This window comes from Palaemon carinicauda, chromosome 4, assembly GCF_036898095.1.
Source record: "Palaemon carinicauda isolate YSFRI2023 chromosome 4, ASM3689809v2, whole genome shotgun sequence".
In the NCBI taxonomy this organism is placed as follows: Eukaryota; Metazoa; Arthropoda; class Malacostraca; order Decapoda; family Palaemonidae; genus Palaemon; species Palaemon carinicauda.
The window spans coordinates 94,828,251-94,848,109 of NC_090728.1; the positions used below are offsets into that span (position 1 = coordinate 94,828,251).

General features: G+C 41.8%; 1 protein-coding gene across 1 annotated transcript in view; it reads right to left on the bottom strand.

The window, feature by feature from the left end:
- Positions 1–208: 208 nt before the first annotated feature.
- AspRS (aspartyl-tRNA synthetase) overlaps positions 209–19,859 on the bottom strand; it is a 109,698-nt gene continuing 90,047 nt past the window's right edge. The window contains exons 5-6 of the mRNA XM_068372502.1: positions 9,958–10,065; positions 209–2,502 (exon numbers count right to left, since the gene is read on the bottom strand). Coding sequence (XP_068228603.1) covers positions 1,462–2,502; positions 9,958–10,065 — 1,149 coding nt within the window. The 3' untranslated portion in view covers positions 209–1,461. The remainder of the gene's footprint in view (positions 2,503–9,957; positions 10,066–19,859) is intronic.

A 19,859-nucleotide genomic window follows, 5' to 3' on the forward strand; every position in this document is an offset into this window, starting at 1 on the left:
TATCATATAGATTCCTGTCAGCCTTCTATTGTTTGGTTAACATTATTCTTACCCGATTATTAAGTACTACAGTAAATTGGATCTCACTACTAAGAGCAAAGTTCTTTATGAAAATAAGAAAATTGGAAAGTGAGAACTTTACAATTCGCACACAAAATCTTTGAAAAAAAAAAATTTAAGGTTACACAATCAATCAAGTGAAATCTCATGAAATTATAAAACATTTATTACTTATATTTTAAAAACAAAGATGCTGAACCCAACACATATTGTGGCAAATCAAAACTGTATTGCATAGTTAACAAAATTTGCCACCAAAACTACTCTCTTCTGGACATGCCATTAAAAATCTGGCAACAACAAATATGTATTTACTTTTTGGTTTATAGTCACATACAACAACTATTGACTTATAAGAAGTTGTAACAGGTACATACTTGTCCCTGAGGAAATGGAGGATCTTTGTTTTTTAAATGTTCTTGCCATATATAATGGCTGAATATAAGAACTTGCATGTACAGTATTCAAGTAAAAAATATTTTCTTTTTAAATACAATAATCTATTTTATTAGTAAAAAAAAAAAATACATTTTACACCAAAATATCTCAGCAATGATAATTTCTTGTGTCCCTGGTACTTTATTTCAAAAACAGTTCTTACGTTTTACAAGTTTACATGGGTCATAGAAGAAACAATATTTAGAATACCTGTAATGTAAAAAAAAAGTTAAGCAATTGGATGGCATTACCTGCTACAGATATAAATTTTCAAATCTACAATTTTTCCTTCTTCTAAAATCTCTCTCTTATGTACGTCATCCTGATCTTTTAACGACACAAAGAGACAATTACCTTTTGTTCTGCAATTTATCATTAAGTATTTATATAAAATCTAACTTAAAACATGAAACTTGAATAATATTTATTTTGATTTAGGCACTGTATTTACTTACCTTAGTCCTGATAAAGAAGTATCACAACTATTTGCTGTGGATATTTCTTTTATTTAATACAACCAAATGTTGTCTATTTTACTTCCAAATTCCATCATTTGTAATAAGGTGCGATACAAACAAATTATTACAACACACTGAAAGCAGATATTGAAAAACAGGGAAGCAAAATACTAAATCACACCGGAAGTGTTCATGATTCTGCAAATCTTTGAAACCTGGTAAAAAGACAGACATTTTGGTACAATACTGTATACATACATATATGCAAATAATTCCTCCCATTTCCTTTCATATATGGCAAACCAAAAATTAAAATGTTGTGAACCTACAAATGTAAATCATTAAATCCAGTAGCCATGTTTTATATCCAATTACAAGTTAAATTTGTGATTACCTTATAACAAAAGTACAGCAGCTGAAGTAATAAAAACCCAAACCATAAAATCTATCTCTGCTTCAATAATAATTGAGCAAGGGACATTACAATAGCAAGTAAAATGACAATCTAAGGAGTGAGCCTTTTAGGATCACGTGGGAACAGTGAAGTCTTTCTAATATTATCCAGGCCAAGGTAGAGCATCGTTACTCGTTCTAATCCAATTCCACCTCCAGCATGGGGAGGACATCCAAATTTGAAAGAGTCTATATATGACTGAATTGTGTCAATTGGAATACCATGTGCCTTTGCTCTCTCAACCAAAAAGTCTGGATCATGAATTCGCTGTGCTCCTGACAAAATCTCTTCTCCACGCATAAACATATCATAGGAATTACTCCATTTTGCATCTTCTGGGTCTGGCATTGTATAAAATGGTCGAACTGCCAAGGGGAACTTGTCTAAAATATAAAAGTCGGTGTCATACTTAGCTTTTACTAACCTCCCAAGTAGCTTTTCATTGGGTGTACTCAGGTCCTCTGTCTCATCCATCTCTATTCCAGCTTCTTTCAACATTTGAACACCTTCTCTGAATGTTAGACACAGTGGTGGATCAAGAAACTTGAATGGTTCTGATGGGAACTGCTTATTAACTGTAGCAATATCTACAGCATGATCATCACGAAGACCTCTGAAAATACTTGTGAACATATCTCCAATGGCATACATTGCTTCATGGTAATGATGCGTAAATGCCATCTCTAAGTCCAACCCCACAAACTCTGTAAGGTGTCTATGGGTGTTTGAATTTTCAGCTCTAAAAACAGGACCAATTGTAAATACTTTACCAAAATCAGATGCAATGGCCATCTGCTTATACAGCTGTGGGCTTTGTGCAAGAAATGCTTCTTTTTCAAAGTACTTCATTCCAAAAACATTTGCTCCACCCTCAGATGCTGCCGATATCAACTTTGGACACATAATTTCAATAAAACCTTTAGCTCTTAAGGCTTCTCTAAACTGGTGACATACACCTGCTTGTAATCTGAAGATTGCTTGGTTTGTGGGTGTGCGTAAGTCCAAGATACGGTTATCTAATCTGGTATCTTGATTTACTTTGACTTGGAGACCTTCAGGGTCATCAACATCTGGACGCATTGCATCCTCAATCTGTTAAAATAAATAATAAAAAAAAAATAAATGAACATGACAAATTTAAAGTAATTTGTATTTTTCTTAATGATACAAACCTTGAGCTCTTTATAGTATTAGGGAATATACTTTGGGCAAAGCTGGAAGACTAGCCTTACGACTTTTAGCGAGTAGCTACCCCACTGCTAGTTATTGGAGCGGTAAGGGTTAGTACTTAGTATTTGTGCTCACACATGCACACACCTGAGTTCTATCGTCACTTTTACTTGCAGGCAGGACTTACCAAGGGATAGGTGATGGCGGGCCAAATTTCTATAGAGCTTTAAATTTGTCCTTTGTTTCGACACTAAAAAAATACGAAACCTTTTGCTCTATATTAGGGAAGATTCACCCCTTAGGTGGGTGGAAATCCTAACCAACTGGCTGGCTTTTGACCTGGCATTTTCCACGTACGTGCTCTGCACGTATGAGGGAAAAAATTCTGACACCTCACTAAACTCTACATGCATTAGCACACTTTAGCGGCCTGAGCAATCTGTGTGATTATGTGATAGTAGCAGTGAGACGTGTCTATGTAAGAATTCTCAAAAATGTAGGAATCTTTGAACTAACCATAGACATCACCCAATCACACCCCGCCAGTTGGGTATAGGGACACAAGAAGTACATATCTCTACACCAGGTCCCACAAGGGAAATAGTTTTACCTGCAGACAGAGGAGGCCAGCTTGCAGAGTATCGTAGGTGCTGTTTCACCCAGAGAGGGGAAGATGAGAGAGAGAAAGAGCCAGTCATTCTTGTCATTCATCCCAGACTTCATTCAGGGGAACCTCTGCCATCTGCTACTTGTTCTTCAAGGAGCCTGAAGTGTCTAAATCATTTGTTGTGTAACCACCATAGGGCCAATGGAGAATGTCTCCATGTTCCTGTGGGTCACTTATTGTAGGTAGTGGGCGGTGAAGGTCGTCTGACGCTTCCATGCACTAGCTTGTACGACCAGCGTCACAGAGTACAATGGTTCTTCTTGCATGCCATGGACGTACTTATGCCCCCAACGTCATGAGCTCTATGTCTCTTCGTCTACAGATAAGTCTAAGGATTCAATGCCCGGTCTACGACCTTGTGAATCCACACAGAGATCAGGATTTTGGTGATCCTTCTCTTGATCTCCCCCGTGCTGCCACTCGGGGGCGAGCTCCTCCAGTTCTTTTGAGGTACCACCTAGAGCTCCAAACTGGACGAAGACTCCCAACCTGGAAGGGCTCTAATCTGGGATCCATATGCTGCCAGATTTTGGGTCTGGACACACTCAGGAATGAAGTAGAGTATTATCTGTTCGCAATCCTGGAATGGGAGACGTCAATGTCATAAGAAAGGGCATGATGTTCATCAATTCTTTCGGCCGGGGTCAAGGCATGCAGGAAGGTCTTCCCAAGTGTCAGGTGAAGAACTGATGTCAGATACAGCAGCACCAAGGGTGCTCCTTCCGAGATCACAATAAGCTGACCATGTTTCACATAGGTGGTCTAACCTCAGGCTCAGGGAAGGTACGTTGGAGACTCCATATGAGGATAGAAAAATCCAATGAAAAGGAAATCCCCTTCACATCAAAAGCTAGGCTCAAAGATGAGCAGTAGCCTTTGACTGACTAAAAGCTCCTCTTCTTGCTAACTTGCGCAAAATAACAGATAACTTTGGAGCTAAGAAATCTGCTGTCTTTATAAAAAACAACGGAAAAATACCATTTGGGTCTACACCTCCATAAGCATCAAGGTCCATCCACAGAGCTTTAATTTCACGAGATCGAAAAGCTAACCTAGTTAGTTTAGCCTCAAGAAAACAGGAATGAGGAAGTTCTAGTTTTTCATTACTCTGTTTACTGTCAAAAACATCAGCCAAAAGGGTTGCCTTTTCCTTTGGACAGTGAGAGACTGAGCCATCTGGTTTAAGTAAAGGAAGAACTGTTGCATCTACACCAAAGAGTGCAGATTTAAGGGTAGACCACCATTTATGTTCCTGAGTTATACCAGAAAGGGTTTCTTTTATGGCTAAATTGTACTCCTTTTCAGTTGAGGCATAAACTCTCTGAGCAAAAGCTCGAAGGTACGTATAGTTGTTCCAGGTCAAATCTGATCTGTTACCCTTCCAAAGGTGATAGGCCTCCTGCTTCTCCAAATAAGCACGTCTACAATCATCATTGAACCACGGTTTGTCCTTCACTCGGTACCTTAGCACACGAGAAGGGATACGCCTATCAATTATGTTGACTAGATTCTCATTCAAAGGGGAAACAGGATCTACACTACTATATAATTGTAACCAATTCAAGCACAAAAGATCATGCAAAATCCAATTCCAGTCTTGAGGGAAGTTCATTTTTAGCCAGGAATGCAGGATCTGGGTAATTTTAAGTGCTGTTACTGCTTTAAATAGTAGATAGTTGAACTAACATAGAAAACGTCACTGTTAGGCTCTTAAAGACCGCTAAATAATATAAAAACAGTCACAGCAGTTTTCATAGTTCATTTGCTAGGATTTATGTTATGTGAACGTTTACGTTAAATATAAGTATTTTAAAATGTTTTTATATACTTTAATTCTTATTTATAACAAAATAACATGTATTGTGTGCTTTTAACGTTATTCCAGTGATGTTTTGACTTCGATACTTGTGGATGACAAATGGAAAGTCAAATAAAATGACTCAAAATTGCATTTTTATTTATCCATGTATTACTTTTGACAACCGACGTAAATTCAAAACCAACTTAACTCGAAACAACGACGTAAGTCGAGGTATACCTGTAAATGAATCTGCCAAAAAACTTGTTAACATTAAATCTTGAGAGAGGGAATTAGCCCTATAAAATACTGAGAACCATATAACAAGGCCAGGATACCATGAATTCGTAAATTCAAGGGAAATCCTGACAATAGGAGGTATCCAATCGACCAACTTTAGAGGATAATTAATGTTCCTCTGATAAGGAGGAAGGGAATAGAGGCAGCTAAGGTGGCAAGGGGGGAGGCTCTCTTCTAATGAAAAAGAGAGAGGGGTACCCCTAACGTACTCACATACAAGGCTAGAACTCGAACCAACAGGACTGGAAGTATGGCTAAATGGTAAGTACTTCAGCCAGAGAGATTCCGACCAGGCAAAGAAGTTGAGACCCCATAGCAAGAGATACATAGCCCAGGATAATAAGCTGAAGCCAGAGACCAGGCAACTGCTAAGGCAGCAAAGGAGAACCCTCAAGGGATTCTATTTATTGCCTAGACAGGGTTAGGCTACAAAAAAACCCACTGTGCGGACTAGTCTAGCTTATATAGCGGTTAAGGAATACTCAGATACTAGAGAATGCAGACTAGATAGAAATTGTAGTTCCACGGACAGTGAAAATTTGTGGCCTAATTAGGAAGGGGAAAGGGATAGCTACTCTAAGATGGCAGAGAGAATGAATCCAGGGTAGGATCAATCACTCGTCCACCCAGAGCCAGACTGGATGACCCACAAGCTGTCCTGTCCGTCTATATAGCAACTGAAGATTCCTGATGCCAGGGAAACCTGGACTGGAAGTGTACTAGGTTCCACAGCAAGCAGGTCAAGACTAGCAAGGCAAAGGAGAGGGAAAGGGAAGGAATGGAGACTTAGAAAATGGTAAAGCATCAGGACAGGAAGACCTAACTGTAGTTTTAGAACCAGTAAATGTCATTCCAAGGGATCTACAGTAAATAGGGACAGAGAACGAATCCTCACAATTGGCTGCCAGCACACCAAAAACTAAAATGGAAGCCTAGCAAACGGGTAAGGCAACACGAAAGGAAGGTTTACCTGTCAATATTACGACAAGGTTGGTTTCATTCTAGGGGATCAAAAGAGTGTAGGAACAGGGAACAAGTCCCCACAACCAGTGCCACCTAGCCAGACACTAAGGCTAAGTAGATAAGGGAAATATTGTCGCACAAAGATGACTGTAAAACACCATCCACTGCTCCCAGAGGGTACCTTCAAAGCTGCAGCTCCCCATTTTGACGTATAAATAGCAAGGGAGGGGTGGCAGCCTCATGAGAACCTTGCAGTTACGTGGTAGAAGGTAAAGGTAGATTTATAAATATTAGCCAATCTTGGCCAAGGGCTAAGTGTCAGGTGCTAGCATAAGTCAAGACTGATGCAAGACAAACATGCAAAAAAGGGGCAAAAGTCTAACCTATAATCATTCCACAGTTGTAAAAGAATATATTTAACACACTTTTACAAGACTAGATAAAAATTAATATACAATACCGAGCAATTTGGACACATGAGCTACCAGCTTCGGCCATGCGGCGGCTAAGGACAATTAACGGACGCATAGTGCATAAACACAAGGGGGGAGACGCGAAACTCTCCACCACTAAAGGAAATGGTACACAACTTAAAGTGGAAGAAGCAGAAGCATCCATAGTCTCGAAAACACTCCCAAAAAAATTGAAAACAAGCAGAAAACTCCCGCAGCAATTAATAAAAATGGCACTGCTAGAAGGAATGGTTAACCAGCAAACATATTTACAGCACACTGGGATCGGAGTTGTAATGGGTCTTTTCTCCCACATATCCAATCCTTTCCCATATCCTTCGAGACAAGGCTAACTATTCGGGGAAGGATAGCCGTGTCTTGTTTTAAACAAGTTCCTGTTTCATACAAGATATATCTTGGGATATTCGCTGCAGGGGATAGAACCCTGTGATACCCTACAGGTAAAATTCTCTGGTTTATCAGTCGCAGAAATATCCCAAGTAGAAAGCTGCCTTTGAGGAACTTCCATCAGGACGACATGGCTCGAGCCCAAAAAGGTTTTTATTTCTTGTCCACAGAGAAGGAAGAAGCAGATGGTGAACAATCTTGTTTGGCCTTCATCTTACGCCTTGCATTATATATTTCCCACTGGGAAGGCAGCCATTCCCTACAAAAATCACAAGTAGAGGAAGGGTACACAGCTTACCTGGACAACTTGAGCAAACAATGGGAATTGACCTCGACCCAGGTCATGAAAGTGCCACACAGATGTCAATCAAGACCAGATCAGATCCTCATACTAACTTCAACAGCAATCATGATCATTCTCACATGAAGTGAAAAGGAAAAGCACAAGCATAACGCGGAGCAGTACAAAATACAGTAATACCTTGATACGAGTATAATTCGTTCCTGGACCGAGCTCGAAAGTCAATTTGCTCATATCTCAAGTCAATTTTTCCCATATAGGATAACTGACAAAATCAATGATAAAATAATAATGTAAAAAAAACATGTTTTTAACTGCTATGCTGTATAGATATACTATGAACACACATATACAATGATATAATAAATGATTACTGTGATATGAATTAAAATGTGGTTTTATTATAAAAATGTGGTTTTATTATGAGTTCTTACCTTCGAGACAGATGATAGTGGGCCGTTAAAGGCAGTATGTGTGAAGGAGGGCGCGAGGGAGAAAGGGAAGGAGAGAGAGTTGGACAGTACCCTATTAATACTGTTCCTTACACATAGCATAACACTTAAACTTGAAATTAACTTAACTGAACTTAGGTTTATTTTCTTAACATTTTATTCTTTTCAACTTCTTTTTTTCTTTACTTTTTTCGATCGTCGATGTACTCCCTTCATAATGGCATACCACCTTACTCACACAGACAACACACTTATGTTTCTCTATAATTTTATGCTTTATCTCCATCGAGATTATGCGTTTTTTCTTCTCACTACCAACCTTACCACTCACTTTCTTAGGACCCATCAATTTTTACAAAGAATGTTCACAAATGTGGTGAAAATCAATTAAATAACATAAACACAACATGGGAGATGTGTAGAGAAGTCAACAACCGACCATGTGAATTGAACAAATGATGCAGGCTTAGAGCACTCCCTATTGCTAGACCATCTAGCTTTAGCGTCTGTAATTGTACTCATATCTCAATGCAAAATTTTCCTCAGAGGCTGGCTTGTATCTTGGAATGCTCGCATGTCGAAGTATTACTATATGTTTGCCTGCTATGGCGACCAGATGAGTGGAGCTGTGACACTGACTCTGCCACTCCTCTCCAGCGTGGGTGGGATAGCTGGTAACCATAAAATGTCCCTAGACTCCCACAATTTCTTTAATTCAGGTCGTAACTAAATATCTTAGGAGTAAACCATATAAATGACAAGAGTTTGTATTCGCGTAGGAACCAACCTGGAATAAGGAGCTCAGACGAGTAACTTATCTGACAAACCAAATTTTCTGAGCATAATGGAATATCATATTGTCTGAAGGCAAAGGTTTCTTATATTGCCATGCAGTCCATGAATACTGGCAAAGTCTAGGATTCACTGGTCCTGGATTTTGCTCAATATCTCCAGACAGAATAAGAATTAAAAGCAATAAGTCACACCATACTTAAAAAGAAAAAAAAATGGTGTTTATAAAATTATGGCATGTTTATTTCATAAAGTGAAAGCAAGTTATGAATACTTTTCTAGTTTATTATGTACAGTACAGGGAACATAGTGTAAGTCACTTTACCATGTAAGGCAAAAATTCACCTAGTTTACATTGAAAACTGCCTTACGTCAGGTCTCTTGGAACAATTCCCGACATAGGGTGGGGCATTACTGTTATGAAGTGTATTACATATGCACCTGTTATGCACTGCATTAGAGAAAAACTATAGGTACAGTAATACTCCACCTTACATCATTAATTGGTTACAAGAGATTTTCGCCTTATAAAGTGACTTATAATGTATGATCCCTATACACATACTGTACTCAACACAAAAAGTATACATAACCTCGTATCATTTCATAAAAACTAGACACCTACATTAATAAGCCTCCATGTGAAGTACAGTACTATACAATACACCACTTACTCATTTTTTTCTGATGTAAAAACTGATCTAAGGTTGGGAAAAACAACAAAAAGTAATTTTATTTTAACAATTAAGGATGAGGGACATAAAGTCACAACTAACGTATGTCAAACTGACGTAAAGGGACATTACTGTACAGTATATACTAAGTATTGTCACTGAAAACTTATTGCAAAAATCACACTTTTGTGATAAATAATTTCAACCGAACTAAATGATAATCAGTTTTAGTACTGCTTCCCTTTTTCCTTAACTGTACAGTATTAAAGGTTATAATTTAGAATATTTTCAACAACAATTGAATTTATATAATTTTAATCCATAAAAACATTTACATTTTAAAGAATAAAGTAGATAGTATGCAGCAGCTAAATATATAAAGTGAGGATCACTTACTTTTCCAATTTAAGGATTTTAAAATAAGCTTGACAAAATACATTTAATGAATCATAAGCAATCTAAATACTACACTGCCATTTTCTCTAGTATTAATATACAAAAACCTTTAAAACAAAAGCAAGATAGCTAAATGATGAAAAAAAAAATATATAAAATTTCTATATCCCTTACCTGTAATGGAAGTCTAGGTAGGGCTGCTGAGACCACAAACACATCTGTTACATGAACTTCCACATCTTGCACAGTACATGCTTCAACTTTTTGCCCAGCTACAGCAACCTTTAAAGGAATCATATAATAGGGTAAACTTAGGCTATGCATATACTGTAGTACTAGGTATGCTAACTTTCAGTAATCATACACAATGAATTTAACTTGAATGAACTTTAGTTTATAGATTTTACATTTGATAAAATGGCAAATTTTGGAAAATAATTTGTATTTTTCCTAACTATACCTCAGCCCTTTACATAGGATAGATATCAGCAAAGCTGGAGTACTCAGTAGTTACACTTTTAAAATGTTATTTTCATTACAGAATAAATTTTTTAACATACTTACCCGGTAGTTATATATATAGCTTACGTCCCTGACGTCACGGCAGAAAATTCAAAACTCGTGCCAATCGCCGATTGGATAGCCAGGTGTACCACCTGCATGTCCTTCAGTGAGGTACCTGGAACCATTCCATGATTCTTCAGATCTTCCATGCCTCTAGTCTCTAGAGGGGAGGAGGGTGGGAATTTAATTATATATAACTACCCGGTATGTTAAAAAATTTATTTTATAGTGAAAATAAAATTTCTAAACATAAGACTTACCCGGTAGTTATATATATAGCTGATTAACACCTTTGGTGGAGGGTTAGAGACAGCCAATATAGTTGGAATTCTGCTTAAGAGTTAATAAAAACTAGCTTAAGGGTTTGTACCTGATAAGGAAGCTGACTTCAATGATTCTCTGCCTCATTATGTCCGCTTTCCTTATGAGATCCAGCGATCCTCTCAGGGGGCTAAAGACCTTTAAGAGCTGTCAAACTGGTGTACAAACCTCTATGTGACAGAGCCTCCTCTAATACCCAGTTCCGGGCACTCTCAAGGAACAAAATTGACCAACTGACCAAATCAATGATTGCGGAAGACTGTCGCAATCTCCACAAGACAACCATAAAAAACAAATTAAAAGTTCCAAGAGAAGAAAAAAGGTATTAGGATTATGGGAATGTAGTGGTGGATCCTTCCCCCACTACTGCACTCGCTGCTACAAATGGTCCCAGAGTGTAGCAGTCCTCATAAAGAGTCTGGACACTTTTCAAATAGTGTGAAGCGAACACATATTTGCTCCTCCAAAAGGTTGTGTCCATAATGCTCTGCAACGATCTATTCTGTTTGAAGGCCACTGAGGTTGCTACAGCTCTAACTTTGTGAGTCTTGACCTTTTAAAAGTCTAAAGTCTGTCTCACCACAATGTGCATGAGCCTCTCTTATTAAAAGTCTGATGAAGAATGAAAGGACATTCTTTGACATCTGCAAGGAGGGCTTCTTGACCGAGCACCACAGGGCTTCTGACTTCCCTGGCAACTCTTTCGTTCTGTCCAGGTAGAACTTCAAGGCTCTTACTGGGCAAAGGACTCTCTCCAACTCTTCGCCAGCCACATCCGAAAGATTCAGAATTTCAAAAGCCTTAGGCCAAGGTTGAGAAGGGCGTTCATTCTTGGCGAGAAAGCCCAACTGCAATGAGCATATAGCTTTGTTATCTCGAAAACCAACGTTTTTACTAAAAGCATGGATTTCACTAACTCTCTTGGCTGTTGCCAGATTAACCAAGAAAAGGGTCTTCATCGTGAGGTCCTTAAGAGAAGTTGAGTGCAAGGGATCAAACCTGTCACTCATAAGGAACTTCGGGACTATATCCAGATTCCACGCTGGTGAATCCTGGTGACGTTGCTTTGATGTATCAAAAGATTTAAGAAGTTCCTGTAGGTCTTTATTATTTGAAAGGTCCAAGTTTCTGTGCCTGAATACAGTTGCCAACATACTCCTGTATCCCTTGATGGTGGATGATGAAAAATTGCTCTTCCTTCGCAGATATAATAGGAAGTCAGCAATCTGAGTTACAGAGGTACGGGATGAGGAAATAGCGTTGACTCTGCACCATTCTCCAAGACCCTCCCACTTGGATTGATAGACCCTGATGGTCAAAGGCCTTCTTGCTCTTGCAATAGCTCTAGCTGCCTCCTTCGAAAAGCCTCTAGCTCTTGTGAGTTTTTCGATAGTCTGAAGGCAGTTAGCTGAAGATTTTGGAGACTTTGATGGTGCCTTTCCAAGAGGGGCTGTTTGAGTAAATCTACTCTTAATGGGAGGCTTCTTGGCGTGTCCACCATCCACTCCAGTACCTCTGTGAACCATTCTCTTGAGGGCCAAAAGGGGGCTACTAGAGTCATTCTGGTCCCTTCGCTTGACACAAACTTTTGTAACACCTTGTAAAGAATCTTGAACAGTGGAAAAACGTACACATCCAGATTGGACCAATCTAGCAGGAAAGCGTCTGTGTGGACTGCTTCGAGATCTGGCACTGGGGAATAATAAGTCTCTAGCCTCTTTGTCTTCGAGGTCGCGAAAAGGTCTATGCACGGGCGACCCCAAAGTCGCCACAGACTCTTGCAAACTTCTTGATGGAGTGTCCACTCTGTGGGTAGGACTTGACCTCTCCTGCTAAGGCTGTCTGCCATCACATTCTTCTCCCTTTGGATGAACCTTGTAATCAGAACTACATTTCTTTCCTTTGCCCAGATGAGGAGATTCCTCTCCGTCTTGTAAAGGGATATCGAGTGGGTTGCCCCTTGCTTGGCAATGTAAGCCAATGCTGTGGTGTTGTCGGCATTGACCTGCACCACTTTGTTCAGAACTGACCCTTCGAAGTTTCTTAGGGCCAACAGGACTGCTAACAATTCCTTTTGGTTGATGTGGAAGTTCTTTTGAACCTCTGTCCACAACCCCGAAACTTCCAACTTGCCCAGTGTTGCTCCCCACCCCGAGTCCGAGGCGTCGGAACACAACACAAGGTTTGGGTTCTTCTGTTCTAAGGGGTAACATTCTTGAAACTTGTCTAGATCGTTCCACCACTGAAGGCAACTTCTTATGGATTCCGTAACTGGAATGCATATCGTCTCTAAATCCTTCTCCCTGTTCCAATGATGATTGAGGTGGAATTGGAGAGCTCGAAGATTCAGCCTTCCTAGAGAGACAAACTGTTCCAACGAGGAGAGGGTTCCCAACAGGCTCATCCACTTCCTCGCAGAACACTTCTGCTCCTTTAGAAAAGATTGCAGTTTCAGGATGGCTTGCTCCGTCCTTAAGGGAGACGGAAAAGCCCGAAAAACTCGACTCTGAATCACCATCCCCAAACAGAGTATCTTTTGTGATGGTGTCAAAAGAGATTTGTCCTTGTTGACAAGAAGACCCAATTCTTCTGTTAATTTCAAAGTTATCTGAAGATCCTTCAGGCAGTGATCTTAAGAGCGAGCTCTGAGAAGCCAATCGTTTAGATACAGGGAGGCTCTGATGCCTCTTGAGTGGAGAATCCTTGCTACATTGAGCATAAGTTTCGTAAATATTTGAGGGGCGGTGCTGAGGCCAAAACACAGACAGGGCTCAAATCTGAAAAACTTCCCCCTTGAAGACGAACCTCAGATAATGCTTGAAGCTCGGATGAATGGGGATGTAAAAGTAAGCGTCCTGGAGGTCTAATGAGACCATCCAGTCGCCCTTTCTTACTGCTGCAAGAACTGACTTTGAAGTCTCCATAGAGAACTTCGTCTTTTGGACAAATGTGTTGAGTATACTTACGTCCAGAACTGGACGCCATACCCCTGAGTTCTTGGGAGCCAGGAACAGGCAGTTGTAAAAACCTGGTGACTGCAAGTCCTGCACCCTCTCTATGGCCCCCTTCTCCAACAAGAGAGACACTTGGAGTTGTAAAGCTTGCCTCTTTGACTCCTCTCTGTATCTGGGAGAGAGATCTACTGGGGTTAAAACCAAAGGAGGTTTCCCTATAAAAGGGATTTTGTAACCCTCCTTCAGAAGTTGAACTGACCAAAGGTCTGGCCCCCTCATCTCCCACGCTTGCCAGAAGTTGTGTAGTCTGGCTCCTACTGCCTGAAGGCGAAAGCAGTCAGACTCTGCTTCGCCCTGTCCTAAATCCTCATCTCTTTGCTCTTCTTCCATCAGGCCTAGAGCTACCCCTGCTGGAAGTCTTCCCTCGAAAGGGCTGAGAAAACTTAGGGAAAGGTGTTTCATCCTTTGGTTTGCAGCTAGAGAAGGAGGATGGTAGGACCTTTCTTGCCGTCTATGAGACCAGATCTTGGGTGGCCTTCTGAGTCAATGCGGAAGAAATCTCTCTAATCAGATCTTGTGGAAAAAGAGAGGAAGACAGCGGAGCAAATAACAATTCCGATTTCTGAAAGGGAGTAATCCCAAGAGACAGAAATGAACACATCTGAGCTCTCTTCTTAAGTATTCTGCTGCGAAAATCACTGCCAACTCATTCGAACCGTCTCGTAACGCCTTATCCATACAGGACATGATATGGATTAAACTAGAAGAGTCACAGTCTTTATGAGCAAAAACCTTCTTGCCCAAAGCTCCCAGAGTCCAATCGAGGAAATTGAAAACCTCGAAGGCTCAAAAAACGCCTTTGAGAAGATGGTCTAACTCTGAAGAAGACCAGAGAACCTTGGTCTTCCTCATGGCCGATTGTCATGGAGCGTCTACTAGACTTGAGAAATCTCCCTGGGCAGACGCAGGAACTCCCAAGCCGAGAACTTCTCCCGTATCATACCAGATACTAGATCTAGATGCTAATCTAGTCGGAGGGAACGCAAAGGCTGCTTTCCCTTGGTCCTTCTTGGACTCCATCCAGTCTCCCATCATCCTAACAGCTCTTTTTGATGATCGTGACAGAACCATTCTGGTAAAAAGAGACTTCTTCAACGTCTTCCCAAGTGTGAATTCTGATGGTGGTGAACGTGGAGCAACTGGCACAAAAGAATCTGGAAACTCATCGTTAAAAATTTTCATGAGTTTCTTCAGAACCACTGAAGGACGAAACGACTTAGAGTCTTCTCCTTCTGATAACTCCTCAAACAGTTTGACAGGGGAAAGGAGATCGTCAATGCCTTCCTCTGACAAAGTCCCTTGATGCTCGGTGAAACGCTCGCAATCCAAGCGATCGGAACTAAAGAGTTCTTGATCTCGACTCTTGATTTGAGTAAGTTCATCATGAAGTCTTAGCCTCGCATCCTCAAAGTCATGATCCCTTTCTTGATTTTTGTGTAAGGAAGCTCGACGCTCGGTGACACGTCCCGCATAACACTCGACATCGCGTCCTTCTTGACGCTCGATGCCGCGTACCGCTAGACGCTCGACGCCGCGTACCGCTTGACGCTCGACGCCGCGTACTGCTTGACGCTCGACATCCTGCCTGGCTGTTCGCCGCTCGACGTCGCGTCCTGGAGGATGTTCGACATCACGTCTCGCTGGACGTTCGACGTCCTGTATTGTAGGACGCTCGACGTCACGTCTAGATGGATGCTCAACGTCACGCTTTGCTGTACGATCTAGAACACGTCCTGTAGGACGTTCAACGCTTTTATTAGGACGTTTGGCACATCGCTTTGTAGGATGCTCAACGTCACATATGGCAGGACGTTCGAAGTCTTATTTCGCTGGACGTTCAAGATCACGTCCTGTAGGACATTTAACGTCACGTTTACAAGGACGCTCGGCGCTTCGTGCTGTTGGTCGCACGACGTCACGTCTGGTCACTTGACACTCACGGTCACGACTGGCTGCTTGACGCCTGGCGTCACGTTTGGTTGCCTGACGTTCGGGGTCAAGATTATGCCCACTTTCCTTATTAGAAACAGTTTTAGGACATTTAACGGGAAAGACGTTCAAACGTTCATCCTCAAGAGTCTCACAACTCACCGCCTTGCGCCGCTTGGCGTCCAGAAAGGAAGCTTCCTGACGTTCAGGATGTAGGCACGCTGCCCTTTTATTGTCTGTAGCTTGGTAGCATTGCATAAATGAAGAGAGTCTCTGCTGCATCTTTTGTAGCATATTAAGATTCGGATCAATGTGATGTGATATAGGTGACGCCACGTCAATCACAGGTTCGCTTTCCATGCCGCTCAAAGAACGCTCAGAGCGTCCAGAGGGCGAAAACCAATCTGATGGCGGAGGAGGAGCATAAACCGAGGTCATGCCCGGTTCAGACAACTGCCCATCAACTGGATGATTCTTTACAGAATCCAACGTCCTCGCAGGACGTTTGGCAGGGGAGCTCTCTTTGGTGGAAGGAAAACGCTCTGGACTCCTCCAATGGCTACAACTAGGAGCTTGCAGTGTCCTAGTAGGACGCTGGTTGACTTTATCCATTGTCCTCTTAAGAGGTCTGGACGCTTGATGCCAGCCTCTTTTAGGTACTGCGTCATCCGAGGATGATGAAACCACCTTAACCTCACCTTTCATATGGTGATGGCGAACGTCCTGGGAAACGTCAACAGGAACGCTCGAGAGGACGTCTGCTCGGGAGCTAAAGCCTCTTGTTTCCTTTCGTCGTTCGACATTCCTTCTCCCAGGGGTTGGGGAGCTTGGAAGAGGTCTAAGACTAGGAGAACGACAAGCCCGAGAAGGCGCACCCTCCACTGCACTACATAAGTTCACTGCACTTCTAGCACTGCTACATTTTAACTGCATCACATCTGACATTAATTGCGTTCTGTCCGCAGCGATAGATTCAACCTTCGCGCCAAAAGCTTGAATAGCCACCATCATATCTTTAAGCGTAGGCTCATTAGCAGTAACCATAGTGGGATCAGAAACTACCACTACAGGGGAAGGAATAGGTTTGGTGACATGGGAAGAGGAAAAGTCTCTGGAAGAACGAGAAGAACTATGTCTCAACCTATCTCTTTCTAGTTTACACGTATAGTGGTCAAACTCTAGCCACTCATTCTCAGATAATAGAATGCATTCGTCACACCTATCACCCAACTCACATACTTTACCTCTGCATTTAACGCAGAGTGAATGTAGATCACTTGAGGCCTTAGCCAAACGGGTCTTACACCCACTCACACATACACTAAAAGTTAAAGGGGGGGTGGCCATTTTGAAAAATTTGTAAAAGAGATCAACAAGCAAGGGTCAAAATATCAAAATCAAAAAGTAAATCAAGAGTATCCAATAGAAAATCCAAACAAGCGAGAGTCAAAACCAAATTATTGTACATCACCAAATTAACAGCAATAATATCAGGTAATTAGCGAGTAGAATATCCAACGATGTCGCCGCTAGCGGTGGCAGGGAAGATCTGAGGAATCATGGAATGGTTCCAGGTACCTCACTGGAGGTGGTACACCTGGCTATCCAATCGGCGATTGGCGCAAGTTTTGAATTTTCTGCCCTGACGTCAGGGACGTAAGCTATATATATATACTGTAACTACCAGGTAAGTCTTATGTTTAAAAACAAGGTATAAATAGGTGACCGGTAGTTACCGGCCAAGAGCGGGTAAGCCCTAGCCCCTGCTTGCTCACTGAGCAGTTAATCTGATTGTAATAGGCACTTCCAGAGGGTAGTCAATGGCAAGAAAGTTTGAGTAAAGGACCCAGGTCGGTATGGTTAGGAAATATAAATTATTTTCCAAAATTTGTCATTTGTTCCTACACTAATACAAAACTTAGTCCTTTACATTGGAGACTCAAGCTAATGTAGGAGGAAGTTCCTATTCCAACTGGCTGGATACTTATCCCAGGATACCAAAAAAAAATTTAACCCTTGTAATAGGTGTACAGTTAAGGTTCCTTACACCACATTAATAATACCAGCAGGTCCATGGCCAGTTCCTGCCATATCCAGCCACCTCCCAGAAGTAATTGCACTACAGAGGATTCTTACGGAATGGCAGGGTCGTGATTAAATCCCTGACATCATAAGCTCTAACCCGAAAGCTACCTGTACCAGAAGGTAAGATGGTGAAAGATTAAAGTTAATAACTTCCCTCAGCCAAAAGAAAATCGTATTCTTAGTCATCATCTTCTTAACTCTTCCAGTCCTGACAAAGAGGTGCTGCAGATGAGGTCGAGTTGCTTGTGTACATTTACGAGAGCCTCAAGTGGAAAATAGCTGATCAGGGTTATCAGTTACTTAAGGCTCACAAACTGAAATGAAGAAAACCTGGAATTGAAAACCGACAAATTCTCGGTTTGGGTATAAACTCGAGGATGAAGGAGAATGAGACCTCACTCCAATGCTTTGTACTGTATGCGTGACACTAATGGAGAGACCAAGAAGCTCACTAACCCATTTGGATGAGGTTAAGGTGAGCAAGAAAAGTTTTGAAGCTAGGTCCGTGTCTCAGGCAAGCCTCGAAGGTTCATAAGGTGCCCTTTTAAGAGAACGTACGGCATTGGTTACAGCCGAGGGTGGCAGTCTCACATCTCAGGCTAGGACTGCGCAAAACTTTGCATGAACATAGTGTGTTCCTCCAAAGAGGAAACAACAATTCCTTTAAGACTAAAGACTTGGTTCAAGGCTGAGCAATAGCCTTATACTGCTGACACTGAAAGGAGTTTTTCTCTTCATTGATATAGTAAAAATTTAGCTACTAACAAGATAAAGACCCCAAGAAGAGTCACATACCTCCCCCGACACCTAGCGCAGATGACACACTTGGCTTGATACACGGATGTTGAAGACTTCTGGAGGCATCCAGACATATCTCTCACTACCTTACGTGAAAAGCCTTTTACTGAGAAGAGATACTGAATAACCTTCACGTGTGAAGCTGTAAAGATTCCACCGAGATGTGGAATATTTGGACAAGTGGATGGCACAACAGCTCAGGGAGAGGAGGCCAGTCTCTTGGAGTCTCTATAAGAGAAAGTAGAAGGTCCTTATACCATTCTACAGGGGGCCATTTCGGGGATACTCGAGTCATATTGAGATTGGAATGTAGCGTTCTCCAGTATGTAGAACCTCCACTACCTGGAGAGGGGAAGTGGGGGCAGAATTTTACTTGACCTACTGGAATAGATGAGTTCTCAGATCCACAAATCTGATTGTCCACAAAATCCAGGGCCATGTCCACGAGATCTGACCATGGTATCTCTAAGGAGGGGCTTGAATCTTAAGGAGCACTGAAGTGCTGATCAATGACTGAGGGCAAGGACCTTTACGAACGAACTCTCAGACTTACGGTAGTCTGCCTCAGCAGGCACCAGACCACAATCTGGTATCCCAAAAACATCCTGACACAAAGCAGCCTTGTGCCTTGACAGGTCTGAAGGCGAGACAACATGCTCCACAGACAGCTCTCCTCAACGGGCATGACCCTTCTGTCCCAAGGACAGATCAGGGAACATAATCTGGGGCTGAAGAAGGCCAGGCCATGCCAATAACAACAGGAGGGGAATTCCTGTCATGGGACCCAGCAGAGACAGATGTACAGTACTAGATAATTCTCCCCTGGGGTCAGGCCAGTGGGACAACTACGTAATCGTGCTCCAGCAAGTTCTTTCGCTTCCTGTTCTTGCAAGAGTGCAAGGACAGCCTTGAATGGTGCAATCCACTCTACCAAGCTAAATGACAACTCAATGACAGAGGGAGGAGCTGGTGTCTAAACTCCTGAATGGAAGCGAGATGGAGGTTGCCAAAGCTCTTCAATCAACTTTGAAACAGAGATACTTCTGTCCCGGCGGGGAAGCTGGGGTATTGGGACCCAGCCCGAGGGAATTATGGCCCAGGCTTCACACGGTCGGAAACCAAGGGTGCTGTCCATCCCCTTGAAAGAGAGGTGGTGTAAAAAAAAACCCTATTCTTGTGACTACAGCTGGCCTTCCTGGACTTCTTTGACCTCTTCCTTTTCTTATTCTTTATCTCAGAAGAAGCATGAGAATCATAGTCAGTAAACGAGGAAGAGGAGGAGGATGAAAAAGAACAGTACGCATGCTACTTCCTCTTCCTGACTCTCCTTAGGTCAAACTTATCATTTGCAGCCAGCACAGTCAC